Below are 14,701 nucleotides of genomic sequence, written 5' to 3'. Positions count from 1 at the left end.
GCTGCCCCTCGCAAGCCATAACGTGCCCCCAGGGTGTAGGGGGCCTTGCGGAAGCCATAGGGGGCTGTAGGGGACATGTGTGTGTGTGGGGGGGGGGGGGGTGGGGTGGGGTGGGGCGCGGCGGGGGGGCAGAAGCCTGATCTCAGGGAGGGAAGGGAGTGGAGGCCACAGTCTCCCAGTGGGTGATGCTTTTGCTGCTGCTTAATCCGACTTCCTCTCCAGAGCAGAGGGGGATTTGGAGAGCAAAGGCCCCTGCTCCCTTCGCTCCTTTCCTCATCATTTGCATTGGGCATTACTGCCCGCCCCTTGAAGCAATAACTCCAAGCAGGCTCCAGCCCCTGGGCCCCTGGGGTGGCCAGGGCGCCCACATCAGCTCCCACCCAGCCTCCTCACGGGGTAGGGAGAGCACTGTCTCTATGCCCTGCAGAGCAATAACACTATATTTATTTTTGGGTTTGGCCAGGGAGGCGCAGGGACATGGGGCAAGCCAGGGCCCAGAGCCCTTGGCTGTACAGAGACTCTATTTTAATGTATATTTGCTGCAAAGAGAAACCGCTTTTGGTTTTGAACCTTTAATGAGAAAAAAAAATATAATACCGAGCTCAAGAACACCGTGTGTTTGGTGTGTCACTGGACCAAGGGTTGGGGATACACAGGATTGAAGTAGCAAACAGGATATAGGTAAACAAAGATACACACGCTCACAAAATGAAAAACGGGCCTGGCACGCTTTTAAGTCTCAGTTTCCTCATCACTCAGCAGCATGTTGGGGATCCCACGGCTGATGGGGAACAGACGTCCCGACTCTGGGCATTGCAGGGTGCCCTCCAACACATCCACCTGCGGGAAGAGGGGAAGAGAGCTGAGCACTGACAGCCTCCAGGTGTGGGTGTATGGCCAGGAAGCAACTAATGGGCCGGTTCTCACCTCCAGTAGAATGTGGTGCATCTTTCTCAGAAATATCTCGTCATGCTCATATCCCTGAATCGGCTCTTTGGGCACCTCGACCAGATGCAACTGTGGGCAAGAGGCCTAAATCATCTCTGGGTATCCCCGTCACTCGCCCTGAGGCCAGGCTCCCTAGCCTGGTGTAAAGGGCTGCGGTGAGACGACCCCCCCCCCCCCAAAGTGTGCACGGAAGAAAAGGAGGGTCCTCACGGTGTCCGCAGCCTCCAGAAGCGCCGCCCACTCCACTTTGGGTATCATACGAGCTACGAAGTCGGGGTTGAACTCCACAGGGCTGATGCGGACCTCGGTGGCCTGCGCGGTGGAGAGATTTAGTTAGGGCAGGGACCAGATCTTGGTTCTCCTACCCCCGCCCCCAGGAGAGGGGCCCGAGATCTCCCCCGGCCGGTACCTGGAGGCGCAGGGGGAAGCCACGGGACCCCACCCCCCGCACATGCGAGCTCAGCAGGTTGTGGGTGAGCAGCTTCATGTCGACGCTACGCGCTCTCGCAAAGCCGGAACCGGAAGGAGGGCGGATTCCCTTGGCGTCATTTCCGGGGCTGCTCCGCTCTATCCTATTGGACAGCTGGGAGGAGCGGAACCGGCGAACTTGCTAGAACTTCCCGTGCTTGCGGGAGCGGAGGTCGGATGGGGTCAAGCGCTGCTCCCGGAAGTGTTTTGGCAGGAGCTTGCTACGGCGCAGGCCCAGTGGTTTTGGCTGAGACAAACCTCAAATTGCTACAAGTCGTGTACAACGCAAATATGTAAAACAGCTGCAATGCAGGGGCCTTCGTGGAATACAAAATAAATATGCTTTACTCCTACACAGGCGCCTGACACCATCGTTCCTCGTCCCTTGCATCGGTTAAGGAACGGAAATACTGCCCCAATCCGTAAATTATGCCAATCAAGACAGCAGCACCCTATCCTTGCATGCAAATAAGCTGCGCGGCAGCCGAAAGCTCCGCCCATTTGCAAGTGCGCAAGTGATCCAGTCCCTAATGCAGAAGAGCCGAGCCGTGTCGAAGACGCCGCCTTACGCGCGGCGCCCGCGCCTGCGCAGTGGAGGCGCCTCGCAGGGGGCCGGGGCGACCTACGCCCCGCCTTTTGCTCCGCCTTTCGCAGGATTGCGTGGTAGCACCTTTGTGCTGCCCAGCCTTCTACCTTAGCCGTGAGGCAGGGGCGGGGCAATTGTGGTTTCGAGACACGGTATGCTGCTGCCGTGGCTGCGCATCCTGGGCAGTAGAGCGGGTTCGGCGGTCTCCCGGGCGGCCGTCGTTGAGTGTGCGGCAGCGGGAGCCGGAGGGTGCGTGAAAGGAGGCTTAGAGTGGACGCTTGGCGGGGTCCGAGGTTTCAGAAGCGCTGCTGTAGCCATGGCCCCGATCAAGGTGACCGTTGGCCCAGCCAGGCCTGACCTCTTCGCGGCCCCCCCCACCCCCCGCCTGTTTCCCCAAGCCCTTTCGTCCTGCTTTTCTGGGGGAGGGTCACCCTCTTTCTTACCCTCCGGACCCCTCCCCGCTGCCCTAGAGGCTCCTCCCGGCGTCTGTCCCCTCTCATCCCTTCATCAAGACCCTGTAGCTGCAACGTTGTCGCCAGTTTTAGGGGCCTCGTGCCTCATCTCCTGGGACAGTCAAGGCTTTTGGGCCTTCCCCTCGTCTCCCTTCCGCATCCACCTTGGGACACCTGTGTGGAGTCTTCATCATTTTCAGGAGATTGAGTACCATGGCTTCCCGCACCTTATGGGACCATCTCCTTTACCCTTTTCAATCCCCATATGTGCCCTCCTCCATACCTTCCCGCCCCCATTGCACTCCACTCGTGGCTAATTCCCACGCTTCTGAGTTTTTCACCCTTCTCATCTTCTGGAACCATCCCCAGCTCCTTGGGAGTCCCCTTTGCTCCACAGTCTTCTGAGACCTCCCCCTTCCTTCTGCTTCATCCTACAACCAACTGTTGGGTTTCTCAGAGGCACTCCCCTCACCCCTGACTTTCCCCCCTTTTCTCTACCTTCTCTAGCCCCATGAAGCCCTCACACACTCCCAGGTAGACTGATCCCTCCCCTTTCAAGAGATTCCTTCTTTTATTCTCTATTCTCTGGATGTAGGAATCTGCACCCCACTCCCCAACTTTCCCACCTTCTGCTGCCTTCCCCTTTTCTCTTCTTGAGGGTGGGACACTCAGCCGTGGCCGGGATCCCCTCCCTCCGTGTTGTCAGGGCCTCCTCCCCGCCTCCTCCTGCCCACCTGCCCCAGTCTTTCCCTGTAACTCAGCTTGTGTACTCAACCTCTTGCGACACCCGGAGAGGCCTCTCCCTTTTTCTGTTGTTACCAACTGGCCCTTAAGAGGAATAGGGCCACCTTGAAACCTGGATCATGTGGGGTAACCAGGTGGTTGCTGGGGAGGGACCTCTGGAAGCTCTGACAGAGTTCGACTTTCCCGCTGGGTGTCAACCCTGGCTCCACCGGACCAGGCAGGGCTACTTGGCCCTTTGTGCGCCATCCACCATCCGCTGCTGCCCTGGCCTTGGCCTCCTGCATCCCACTCCACCCCCCAACTCCTTACCTTGGTGTCATTCCCTCTAGGTGGGAGATGCCATCCCATCGGTGGTGGTATTTGAAGGGAAGCCTGGGAACAAGGTGAACCTGGCAGAGCTGTTCAAGGGCAAGAAGGGGGTGCTCTTTGGAGTCCCTGGGGCCTTCACCCCTGGCTGTTCCAAGGTGAGGACTGCCCTTCTGGGGCTCAGCAATTGGGATCTTGTGTACATGTTTGTATTGTTCATTAGTCCTTTACATAGTCCTGGGGTAGCTTGTACCAAGAGGATGTAGATGACATGACAGTTAGAAAACCGTTATCGGGTTTTTAAAAAATAAGTTGAGGCTGTGAACAGGTACCAGGAATGTAGGAGAAAAGGTGATGCAATGAAATCCAACATCTCTCATTGATCCTGCTGGGTGACAGGCACTCTGGAAGGGACTTGGGACTTGGGACTTGGGTAAATGAGACATAGTCCTGCCCATGGGAAGTTCATGGTCTTGACCAAGGAACACTTAAGTTTGGATCCAAGCTTCCTAGTGGCCAAGGCAAAAAGGAACTGTGGCTTACACGGTTCTCATTGTCTGATCAAAGCTGTTGAAGTAGGGAAGTGAGGAGGGCCTAGAGATGAAGGGTAGGCTGAGGAGCAGAGGCAATTGTCCATCTTCTGATTCTTTGTTTCCCCTCCCCAGACCCACCTGCCTGGGTACGTGGAGCAGGCTGGCGCTCTGAAGGCCAAGGGGATCGAGGTGGTGGCGTGTCTGAGCGTTAACGATGTCTTTGTGACTGAAGAGTGGGGACGAGCGCACAACACAGAAGGCAAGGTGAGGTGTGGGTCCTGCGGGGTATCAGGGGCCAAGCAGGAGATTTTTCTTGCAACCTTACTTTCTCCTTAGGTTCGGCTCCTGGCCGACCCCACTGGGGCCTTTGGAAAGGTGAGTGCACCCGCCCCACCCCACCCCCAGCCTCCATCTTGGAAGCAGGGACTTGGAGGGACATGGCCAGTGTGGGGACCAGCCAGGTCTGGGGGTTCCTGACCTTTCCTTTGCTTCTCCTTTCAGGAGACAGATTTGTTACTAGATGATTCACTGGTGTCCCTCTTTGGGAATCGACGGCTGAAGAGGTAAAAGGAGGAGGGTTTCCTGTGCGGTTCCCCTGCTACCCCGCCTGTCTCCATTCCCAGCCTCCAGGCCCAGGCTGTTGCAACTGGCCCGGCCCTTCTCTCTGGCAGGTTCTCCATGGTGATAGAGGATGGCGTCGTGAAGTCCCTGAACGTGGAGCCAGATGGCACGGGCCTCACCTGCAGTCTGGCCCCCAACATCATCTCACAGCTCTGAGGCCTTGGTCCGAGATGTACTCCTTCTATTCTTTCCTATTTCACCTGCCCAGCCCTGGGCAGAGGGCCCCAGCCTAGCCTCAGCTGGGGCTACTCAGTTGGAACTTTGGCCAGATGTCTGTAATAAACACTTCTGGTTCGTGTCTGTCTCCTTGATTTTGAATTCCTGCTTTTCCCAGGGCCAGGCCTCATTGACAGTCAAGCTGTGAGGGTAGTGGGCAGGTGCTGAAGGGGGGACTAGTAGGGGACCCTGATTTAACTTAGGAGGTAGTCAGAGAAAGTCCCTTGAAGGAGGTGTTATGAAGCCTCCATCTGCAAGCTGAGAAAGGGCCAGTGGTCTGAAGAGTGAGGGAAGGAGCAGGCGTGCAGGGGGAGCTCACCTGGGCAGACCTGGGCTTGCCTAGGGCCTGTGACCTTTTGCATCTGATACCTGGGTGACGGCTGATCTCATTTTGACTGTAGACCTCAGGGTGGAAACTTTGTCCCCAGGCCCCCCCGACACCTGGGCCAAACCTCAGCCCCACCATTCTTTCAGATTCTGCTGAACCCCTTCTGGGAGCACCCACGTCCCAAGAAGGGCCCCTGGCCACATGGGACCATCTGATGGGCAGAAAGGGCTCCATCAGTGGAGACAGTGCCGGTTCAGTCCGGGGGCTTCCTGGGAGCAGAGTCTAGGTGAGCTGTAGAGGGGAGGAGATGCTCGTGAGACCTGCCCAGCAGTGGGTGTACTGTGAGGGGCTGGGGGTCGGGGCGGCCAGCGGGGCTTGGGGCTGAAGTCCATGGCTGTCTGCAGGCCCTGCCCCCTTGGGCGTCTGCCTCTTGTTCCTGGGAAGCCCTGTGTCTGGCAGCAGACAGTGATTATTAGACACCTGCCGTGTTGAGGAGCTCACAGCCTAAGGGAGGCAGGTACTCAAGTTAAACTACAAATCCTCACCACGACCCTGTGGGGTGTGAGCTCTTACTGCCCTGTTATGGCACAGAGAGGTTAGGTAGGTAGGCCTGGCTCATCCAGCCGCTTCAGAGGAATTTGGACTTGGCCCCTGGGAACTTTACTCATGTGTGGCACCGCCCTGCCATGTGCCCTGTCAGCACCAGGCTCCGAGGGGCCCTCCCTGCCCTGCCTGGCCATCTGTGGGGGCTCAGGGCAGGTGCAGAGCTGCCTAGGGCGGGCTGAGAGGTCTCAGAGAAGCTCAAGGAAAGGCCTCTTGGAGGACACAGCCCTTGAGGCAGTGGGACCTGTGCTCCAGATGGAGGGAGCATGTGACCATAGGTATGGAGAGTGGAACAGCCCCAAGGTGCCGCAGTGCTGGGGCAGCTGAATGAGAGGATGCCTGGAGGGCAGCCCTGTAAGCTGCTTACCTTTCACCCTGCGGGCCCCTCAGGCCAGTGAAGGATGTCTGCAGGGCAGTGATGGGTCAGATTCCTACCTGGGCTCCCGTGTGGACGTAGAGCGGGGCGAGCAGGGAGCAGGGGAGAGGCCAGTGCGGGGCAGGATTGATGACCGAGTGATGTCCAGGAGGTGGGTGCTGGGACGGGGGGACCTGTGGGTGTTGGAGGGAAGGGTGAGTCCAGGGGACCACTCGGCTGGAGGTCTAAGGGGTGGTGTCCACATGGGTGGGCCCTCAGCAGGGGGCCAGCCTCCCTGCAGGGGTCCCAGCTGCTCAGCCTGCCTGAGATGGCCGGCCCACTGACCTTTGTCCCTTCAGTTCTCTCCCACAGTCTGTCACCCCTCAGGGGTCCTGGGGCGGGGTGGGGCAGGGGCCTGACCACCCCTCCAGCTTCCCAAGCCCTTGTAACCTGCCCCTGCGAAGCCCTGGGTCACAGTGCTGTCCTGGACCGGATGGTGGGAAGGCCCTTTCTTTCTCGGACACCATCTCTCAATCCTCGCATCATACAAATGAGGAAACTGAGGCGTATGTAGTTTCCCCCATGGTCACCTGTGCGCACACCGGTGAGTGGTCTGGAGCTCCTGGGAGCCCCAGGTAGAGGGAGCATCCAAGTCAGCAACTGGGCTCTCAGAGCCTGGTGTCTGCTGGTGTAGATGGCAGGTCAAACGGGCCCCCTGTGGGCTGGCACCCTTATTCTTCTTCCCAGCAGAACTTGTGCCACTCTGGCAGCTCCCCACTCTCAGGACAAGCCCAGTCTCCATGCATGCCACTCAGCTGCCTCTGTTCCTCCACTCCTGGCCTCATGTCTGGGCTGGCTGAAGTCCAGTGAGGCCTCTGAGAGGAAGTGTCCCCTCCAGGGTCCTGTTGCCACTGGCTGGGCCTTTAGGGCAGGATGAGGGGGCTTCCAGGGCCGGGGTGGCCCCTTCGGACAGCATGATGGGAGTTGGGTGTGGGTGGAGGTGGACCTTTGGCCTCAGTGGCCCTGGATGCTGGCCGTGTGGCTCAGCTTTGGTGTGGTGGGTGTCCTGTGAGCTGCTCCAGGTGCTGGAGTGCCCAAGATCAACCATCTCATGGTAAGAGCATCTGGCAGATCTCGACCTCCAGGGCGGACAGGTCAGATTTCAGGCCTATAGATAAGGGCAGGCCAGGCCACGGTGGCCTGGACCAGCAGGTTCTGGAGGCCTGGGGCTACACATGACAGAGCACTGGACTGACCTGCCTGGGCTCTTGGTAGCCTAAGGGCCAACATTAGAATTAATCAACCAACCCTCAAACATTCACCCGACACATCTGCAAGTAAAACTCCCCGACATGTCCTGACCTGCCCAAGGCCACAGCAACTTCTACCTAGACCGTCAAGGATTTCGCTCAGTATCAGTGATTCTGAGCCTCTTCTGGGTCAGAAATTCTTTTGAAGTATTGCTAAGAGCAGTGCCTCTTTCCTTAGAAAATGCATGTTTGAATACGTGTGCACACACATGGACACCTACATGTTCTTTAAAAGTTTCAAGGAACTCCTAAAGTCCTACCGGAATTCCAGGTGAACCCCGTCCCCGACCTGGGAGGCATCATAGCAGAGTGGGGTTGCCAGGCTTCGGGCTCAGGCCACCAGACTGTGAGTCCCAGCCTGCTACTAAGGAGCTGGGGACCTTGGGCAGGCTATTTGGTTTTCCTTGACCCCACTTCCCTCATCTTTAGAGTGAGAATAATCCAATCCACCTCATAGGGTCATTGTGGGGAATGCATGAGACAGTTTATGTAAAGCATTTGGTGCAGTGCCTAGCACTCAGTAAGTGCCCAATACACAGCTGGAAAAAAAAGAAAAAGAACCCTTGCTCTCCACCATGCAGCCTTCATGTTGGTAGGGAAAGAGCTAGGAGTTAAGAGAGAGGCCAAATCCCAGGCCTGTCCTTGGTGATTCCCGTTCTGTGCCCCTCTGGGCCTCAGTTTCCACATCAGTATAATGGGGCTAGTGATTCTCTTATCTCCAATGTCTCTAGGCTCCCAGGATCTCCTTATGTTGTCCGGCACCCAAAGCCTCACCAGAAGGAGCTGGGAAGACATCTCCAGGGTAATCTTTGTCGTCTCCTAGAGAATCAAACCTGGGCTTCTGAGAGCAAGAGAGGGTTGGAAGCGGTCCCAGCATTTCTGGCCTAGACTAGACTTGGGCTGCAGCCATGCAGGCACCGTGATTGGGAGCCCTGGAGGTTACTGGCCCCAGGAGAACACACCCTGCTGGTCTTGGTTTCGGTTTGGCTGCACAGGCATAGAGGAGTGACAGTGGAGAGAGAAAGTATGTGTGTGTGTGTGTGTGTGTGTGTGTGTGTGTGTGTGTGTGTGTGTATGTACATACATGTGTTTGTATAACTTCTAGAGAAGTTTGGGTAGCATCTGTGTGAATGCACAGATTTTTGGTTTTAATAAACATGCATATCAATCTGCTATGATATTAATATTTGCACCAACTCTGCCTGCTTGAGCTGGGAATAATATTTTTTTCTTAACACAGGTAAGGTGCCCTGCTCAGGGTAGGGAATGTGGGAAATATTCAACATGTGTTTTGGGAAGGAGTAAAAAGTGCAGGGAGGGAGACAGAAAGCTATCTTCTCTCCAGCTTCTTAGATATTGGTTCCCATTGTTCCAGCATAAACTTGACCATAGTGATTCTTAATTAGAACTAGACTTGCTGGCACTTCCCTGGTGGCGCAGTGGTTAAGAATCTGCCTGCCAATGCAGGGGACATGGGTTCGAGCCCTGGTCCGGGAAGCTCCCACATGCCGCGGAGCAGTTAAGCCCGTGCACCACAACTGCTGAGCCTGCACTCTAGAGGCTGCGAGCCACAACTACTGAAGGCAATGAAAAGTAGCGCCCGCTCACCACAACGAGAGAAAGCCCGTGTGCAGCAAGAAGACCCAACACAGCCAAAAATACAAATTAATTAATTTAAAAAAAAAACAAAAAAGTTCCATGGCTCCTTGGGTTCCAACGGCCTCTCAAGGGACAGTGTCACTTCCCTGCTGCTCCCATCAGTCTTGGCAGAGGCACATACTAAGCCGTCCCAGATCCTTGTGTGGTTGCCTCACATCCCCAAGCTCTGTCGCTGCCACTTTGGCCTCCACAGTCACCCGGATTCCTTAGCTTGTGGGTGCTCCAAGCTCCTGCCTCTTCAGCATCTCCCAGCAATGTTCACTACTTGGGATGCCTGTCCCTTTCCTACCCCTTCCCAAGTCATTTTAACCTTCGAGGCTCCATGTCCATCCCATTTGCTGAGGACAACAGTCCATTCCTGGTTCCTTCTCTGAACCATGGGGACCGCACCCTTGGCTTCATCAAAGATGGAGTATTTTTTTTGACATGCAATTCACACATCATAAAATTCACCCTTTAAAAGTGAACAAATCAGGGCTTCCCTGGTGGCGCAGTGGTTAAGAATCCACCTACCAGTGCAGGGGACACGGGTTTGAGCCCTGGTTGGGGAAGATCCCACATGTCGCGGAGCAACTAAGCCCGTGTGCCACAACTGCTGGAGCCCGCGCGCCTAGAGCCCGTGCTCAGCAACAAGAGAAGCCACCGCAATGAGAAGCCGGCGCACCGCAACGAGGAGTGGCCCCGCTCGCCGCAATGAGAGAAAGCCCCCGCGCAGCAACGAAGACTCAACACAGTAAAAAATAAATAAATAAAATAAAAATTTTAAAATAAATAAATAAATAAAAGTGAACAAGTCAGTGGTTTTTAGTCTATTCACCAACTTGTGCAGCCATCACCACTACTAAGATGGATTTTCTTTTTTTTTTTTGGCTGCGCCAAGGGGCGCACGGGATCTTAGTTCCCTGACCAGGGATGGAACCTGGGTCCCCTGCAGTGGAAGCGCGCAGTCTTAACCGCTGGACCGCCAGGGGCGTCCCTGAGGTGGATTTTTAATCTCAGTGACTTCTGCCAGGAGGAGGCTGCTGCTTGCTTCGCCCAGCACTGCGATGCGTGTGCGCGTGCCCTGTGTGCTTGTGAAGACTCATTCGGACTTCTGGGGGCTCCGCTTCCCACAGTCACATCAGTATCTTGCATCCGGCGGCTGTTTGCTGAGAGTCATCTCTGCGCCAGGCACTGTGCGGGGCTCTGGGACACAGCAGTGAACATGCTGGGCACGGGCCCTGTGGGCGCCACGGGTCTCCGGTCAGGGCAGCGCCAGCACAGCTCTGGTCCCACCTCCATGCGCTCCCAGGCTAGTGGGGGCGCCAGACGCCGCATGAGTGCTTACAATCAGTGTGGTGAAGATGTGAAGAGGAAGCACAGGTTGGTCATTTGGGCTATCACAGAAGAAGGACCCTGCCCACTACCCCACCCTCCCATGGGGGAAAGGAAGGGAGAAAAGGACTTCTGGCTGCGGCCGAGAAATGAATAGGTGATAGCCAGGTGAGCAGAGGTGGAAAGGGTGCTCCAGGTGGCAGGAACAGACTGTGTAAAGGCTAAAGGTGAGGCAGATGAGAGAGTGGACCGAGCAGCCCAGGTGAGGGCAGAGAGAGGATTTTGTCCACAAGCCAGGGCACGATTGGCTTCTCCTGGTGGACATTTGGGTATGTCCACGATGTGGCTACGGGCAGCTTCAGACACATTTCTGATTTTGTTTCCTCTTGGCCTTCCTCCTCAGGGCGTGTTCCCAAATGCTGAGAGTGCTTGGGTCAAAGGGCGCTGGCGGTTTTACTGGTGTCTGAAAACCCTGAGGCCATTTTAAGGGCCATCAGGGATACGTGCATGTACTTCTCTCCCCGCAGTGTGCCAACCCAAGTTTTACCTTCTGGATTTATTTTTTGCTCGCTTAATGGATTTTTTTTTTTTTTTTTTTTTTTTTTTTTTTTTTTGCGGTATGCGGGCCTCTCATTGTTGTGGCCTCTTCCATTGCGGAGCACAGGCTCCGGACACGCAGGCTCAGCGGCCATGGCTCATGGGCCCAGTTGCTCCGCGGCATGTGGGATCTTCCCGTACCAGGGCATGAACCCGTATCCCCTGCATCGGCAGGCGGACTCTCAACCACTGTGCCACCAGGGAAGCCCCGCTTAATGGATTTTTAATGGTACCTCGGAGCTGTCTTTGATGTGTGTGTCTTTAATTATGAGGGAGGCTGGCAACCTCAGGGCTTGGCACTGGGTCTCCCCGTGCTTGCTAACTGGGCTCTGGGCTCCAGCCTTACCCTCCCAGCAGGCAGCAAAAAGGCAGTGGGGACCGTGGGAGGAGATGCAGCTCTCAGAACGAGGACTTGGGTTTACCCTCAGTTGTCTTATTTACCCTCATACCCCTCTGAGCCTCACTTTCCTCATCTCTGAAATAGGAATTCTTTTTTTTTTTTTTTGCCGCACCACGTGGCTTGTGGGATCAAACCCAGGCCCTTGGCAATGCGAGTTCAGAGTCCTAACCACTGGACCACCAGGGAATTCCCTGAAGTAGGAATTCATCTGTTCAAAACCATTAATTCAGCTGCCTCTGTATCGTGGCTCCAGCACTTCCTGGCTGTGTGGCCTGAAGCAAGTGACTTAGCCTCTCTGTGTTCAGTTTCTTCATCATAAAAGGGAGATAGTAATAATAGTACCTGTATTTTATGCTGTAGAGGGGATTGAGTGATTAACATATGTGAAGGACAGAGCTGGCATGGGCAAGTGGTCAGCATACGGTGTCGGTGTCACTCTCATGGTTTCCTTGGCCCAGACCGCAGCCCTGGACGACCCCACGGCATCCCTGCCCTCACAGAGCTTCCACTCTAGTGGGGAGTAGATGAAGTGAACGAGGGAAGATGCAGAGTGGCTTAAAACTAAGAGGGGAGAAGGACTGGGGTCTCCTTTAGAAAGGGAAAATCTCGGACTTCCCTGGTGACACGGTGGTTAAGAATCCGCCCCAATGCAGGAGACACGGGTTCGATCCCTGGTCAGGGAAGATCCCACATGCTGCGGAGCAGTTAAGCCTGTGTGCCACAACTACTGAGCCTGCGCTCTAGAGCCCGCGACCCACATCTACAGAGCCTGCATGCTGCAAGTACTGAAGCCCGCGCGTCTAAAGCCCGTGCTCCGCAACAAGAGAAGCCACCGCAATGAGAAGCCCGCGCACTGCAACGAAGACCCAACACAGCCAAAAATAAATAAATAAAATTAAAAACAAAACAAAACTCTAAGTTTTGTTAAACAAAACAAAACTCTAAAAGGGAAAATCTTTTCTGAGAAAGCCATTAGGCGCACCAGTAAGGTGAGATGGAGCTAGATGGGGGAGGCAGGTTGTGCATGTGTGTGTGTTGGAGAGGGTGTTCCAGTCTGGGGAACAGCAAATGCAGAGGTGCTGAGGGCAGAAGAGAGACTGAGGAAGCTGGAGGGGGTGTGAGGCTGGGAGGTGTGTGTGGGGGGGCAAGGGTCAGGTGACGAGCCTGGGCCGTTCTGAGGGGCCTGGGAGGTCATGGTGAGAGGCTGGGACTTGATTCAAAGTATAGGGGGAAGCCACTGGAGGATTTTTTGTTTTTGGCCACACTGCAAGGCATGTGGGATCTTAGCTCCCCAACCAGGGCTCTAACCCGCGCCCCTGCATTGGAGGTGTGGAGTCTTAACCACTGGACTGCCAGGGAAGATCCTCCACTGGAGAGTTTTAAGCACAGAAGGGTCATGAGTCAGTCAGTGTTTCCGAACAACTCCTTGGGCACTGGGTGGAGGCCACCAGGAGAAGGATTGGTGCTGGGGTGTCAGGCTCGGTGAGAGTCTCGGGGCGAGGCAGGGCCCCCGGGAGCGTCGGGGAGCCCTGGGAGAGCAGGGAGAGCTGGTCCAGAGTCAGGTAGTGGCGGCTGGGCCACACCGGGCCCTCTTCAGTGCTGGGCCCAGGCCTTGCAGGCCGCATCCTGAGTCCCTGGGCACCTGGCCCGGCACTCGGCAGATGGCCCTGGGCCCCACCCTCCCTGGCTCTCGCTTCCCACTGCCTCCTCCCACCTGGGCAGCTTGTTTGGGTTACTGGGCTGAGCATTTCTGCTCTTGTCCAACTCTGGCTATTTCCACCCCCAAATGGTAAGTAGGAAAAACACCCCTTCTCAGACATTTGCGTGGGGAGTAGGGAGTCCCTCAGACCCAACGCCAGAGGATCAGGTGCCCAGAAAACCCTGGAGGCTGTTTTAGGGTTTTAGTTCTTGAGCCTGGGGCCCTGAACCATCTGGTTAGGGAGCTGGACCCCAGCCAAGCCGCTGGGGTGTCAGGTGGGGCCTGCCGCAGGCAGGGAGAAAAAGCCACTCTCTGACTCAGTCCTGGTTGGTCCTGGGCTCTGGTTGAACCCAGCTGCCACCTGCCCTGGCCTCCCTGGCCTCTGCTTCCTGGAGCCCCAGAGCCCTCGAGCCCTCCTGCCTCTGGTCTTTGGGGTCAGACTAGGGCTACCCAGAGAATTCAAAACCAGAAGGGAAGTGGGAGTCCTTCCTGCCCCCACCCTGTGCAGCTGGGGAAGCGGAGCCCTGAAGTAGGAGGCTGCAGGCAGTTGACGACGCTGTCCATTTGTCTGTCTGTCTTTCTCTGCTTCTTGCCTGCCTCCTGAATCCACATGTTGGCAGCAGTGGGCACCAACCCCCCACCCCCCACACCTTAAAAACTTCCAGAAAAAGATCTCTGAGATGAGCAGTCATTATGGCACTGTAGTAATAGCAAAAGATGCAAATATTTAACATCTTTGTCAATAAGAGACAAAGTGATGATGGGATAGCGCACCGTAGAATACAATGTAGCCATTCAAAAGGCCAAGGCCAACGGTTCTGAACAGAAATGAAGCAGATTGTGAAATATATCTCAAAGCATGGAGGTGCACACGTAACGTGTGTGTGTGTGTGTGTGTGTGGTTGGTTGCAACCACTTGTGACAGACAGACTTGGGCAGCTGCAGCTCAGGAAGGACACAGAAAATGCTAACGGGGCACAGCATTGGGGACGGGGGCTGGGAGTGAGGAGGGGGAGACTTGATTTTTTCTCTATATCCTTAGGCACTCTTGACTTTTTTTTTTTTTTTTTTTTTTGCGGTACACGGGCCTCTCACTGTTGTGGCCTCTCCCGTTGCGGAGCACAGGCTCCGGACGCGCAGGCTCAGCGGCCACGGCTCACGGGCCCGGCCACTCTGCGGCATGTGGGATCTTCCCGGACCAGGGCACGAATCTGTGTCCCCTGCATCGGCAGGCGGACTCTCTCTTGACATTTTTGATCATGCATCTGAACAATTTTTTTGACATAAATTTATTTATTTATTTATTTTTGGCTGTGTTGGGTCTTCATTGCTGCGAGTGGGCTTTCTCTTTGCGGTGGCTTCTCTTGTTGCAGAGCACAGGCTCTAGGTGTTTGGGCTTCAGTAGTTGCGGCACGCGGGCTCAGTCGTTGTGATGCACGGGCTTAACTGCTCTGCAGCATGTGCAGACCAGGGCTCGGACCCGTGTCCCCTGCATTGGCAGGCGTTTTCTTAACCATTGTGCCACCAGGGAAGTCCCTGAACCATTTTTTTTTTTTTTTTTT

The 14,701-nt window shown here is 55.7% G+C and overlaps 2 protein-coding genes across 2 annotated transcripts; one reads left to right on the top strand and one right to left on the bottom strand.

The window, feature by feature from the left end:
* Positions 1 to 166: 166 nt before the first annotated feature.
* On the bottom strand, positions 167 to 1,760 carry TRMT112 (tRNA methyltransferase activator subunit 11-2). Its single transcript, XM_079707349.1, has 4 exons — positions 1,358 to 1,760; positions 1,159 to 1,260; positions 928 to 1,017; positions 167 to 840 (listed from the first exon to the last, which is right to left on the bottom strand). The coding sequence occupies exons 1-4, from the start codon at positions 1,433 to 1,435 to the stop codon at positions 733 to 735; spliced, it is 378 nt and encodes a 125-aa protein (XP_079563475.1). The 5' UTR covers positions 1,436 to 1,760; the 3' UTR covers positions 167 to 732.
* Positions 1,761 to 2,104: 344 nt separating this feature from the next.
* Positions 2,105 to 4,960, top strand: PRDX5 (peroxiredoxin 5). The gene is made up of 6 exons (XM_079707328.1): positions 2,105 to 2,333; positions 3,528 to 3,662; positions 4,170 to 4,301; positions 4,374 to 4,412; positions 4,539 to 4,600; positions 4,709 to 4,960. Exons 1-6 carry the CDS (start codon positions 2,157 to 2,159, stop codon positions 4,812 to 4,814), a joined length of 651 nt encoding a protein of 216 aa, XP_079563454.1. The 5' UTR covers positions 2,105 to 2,156; the 3' UTR covers positions 4,815 to 4,960.
* Positions 4,961 to 14,701: the final 9,741 nt, after the last annotated feature.

Source organism: Hyperoodon ampullatus, assembly GCF_949752795.1.
Source record: "Hyperoodon ampullatus genome assembly, chromosome: 7".
NCBI lineage: Eukaryota > Metazoa > Chordata > Mammalia > Artiodactyla > Ziphiidae > Hyperoodon > Hyperoodon ampullatus.
Note: the sequence above shows the minus strand (reverse complement) of the source record. Positions and strands in the feature narration are given on the sequence as shown.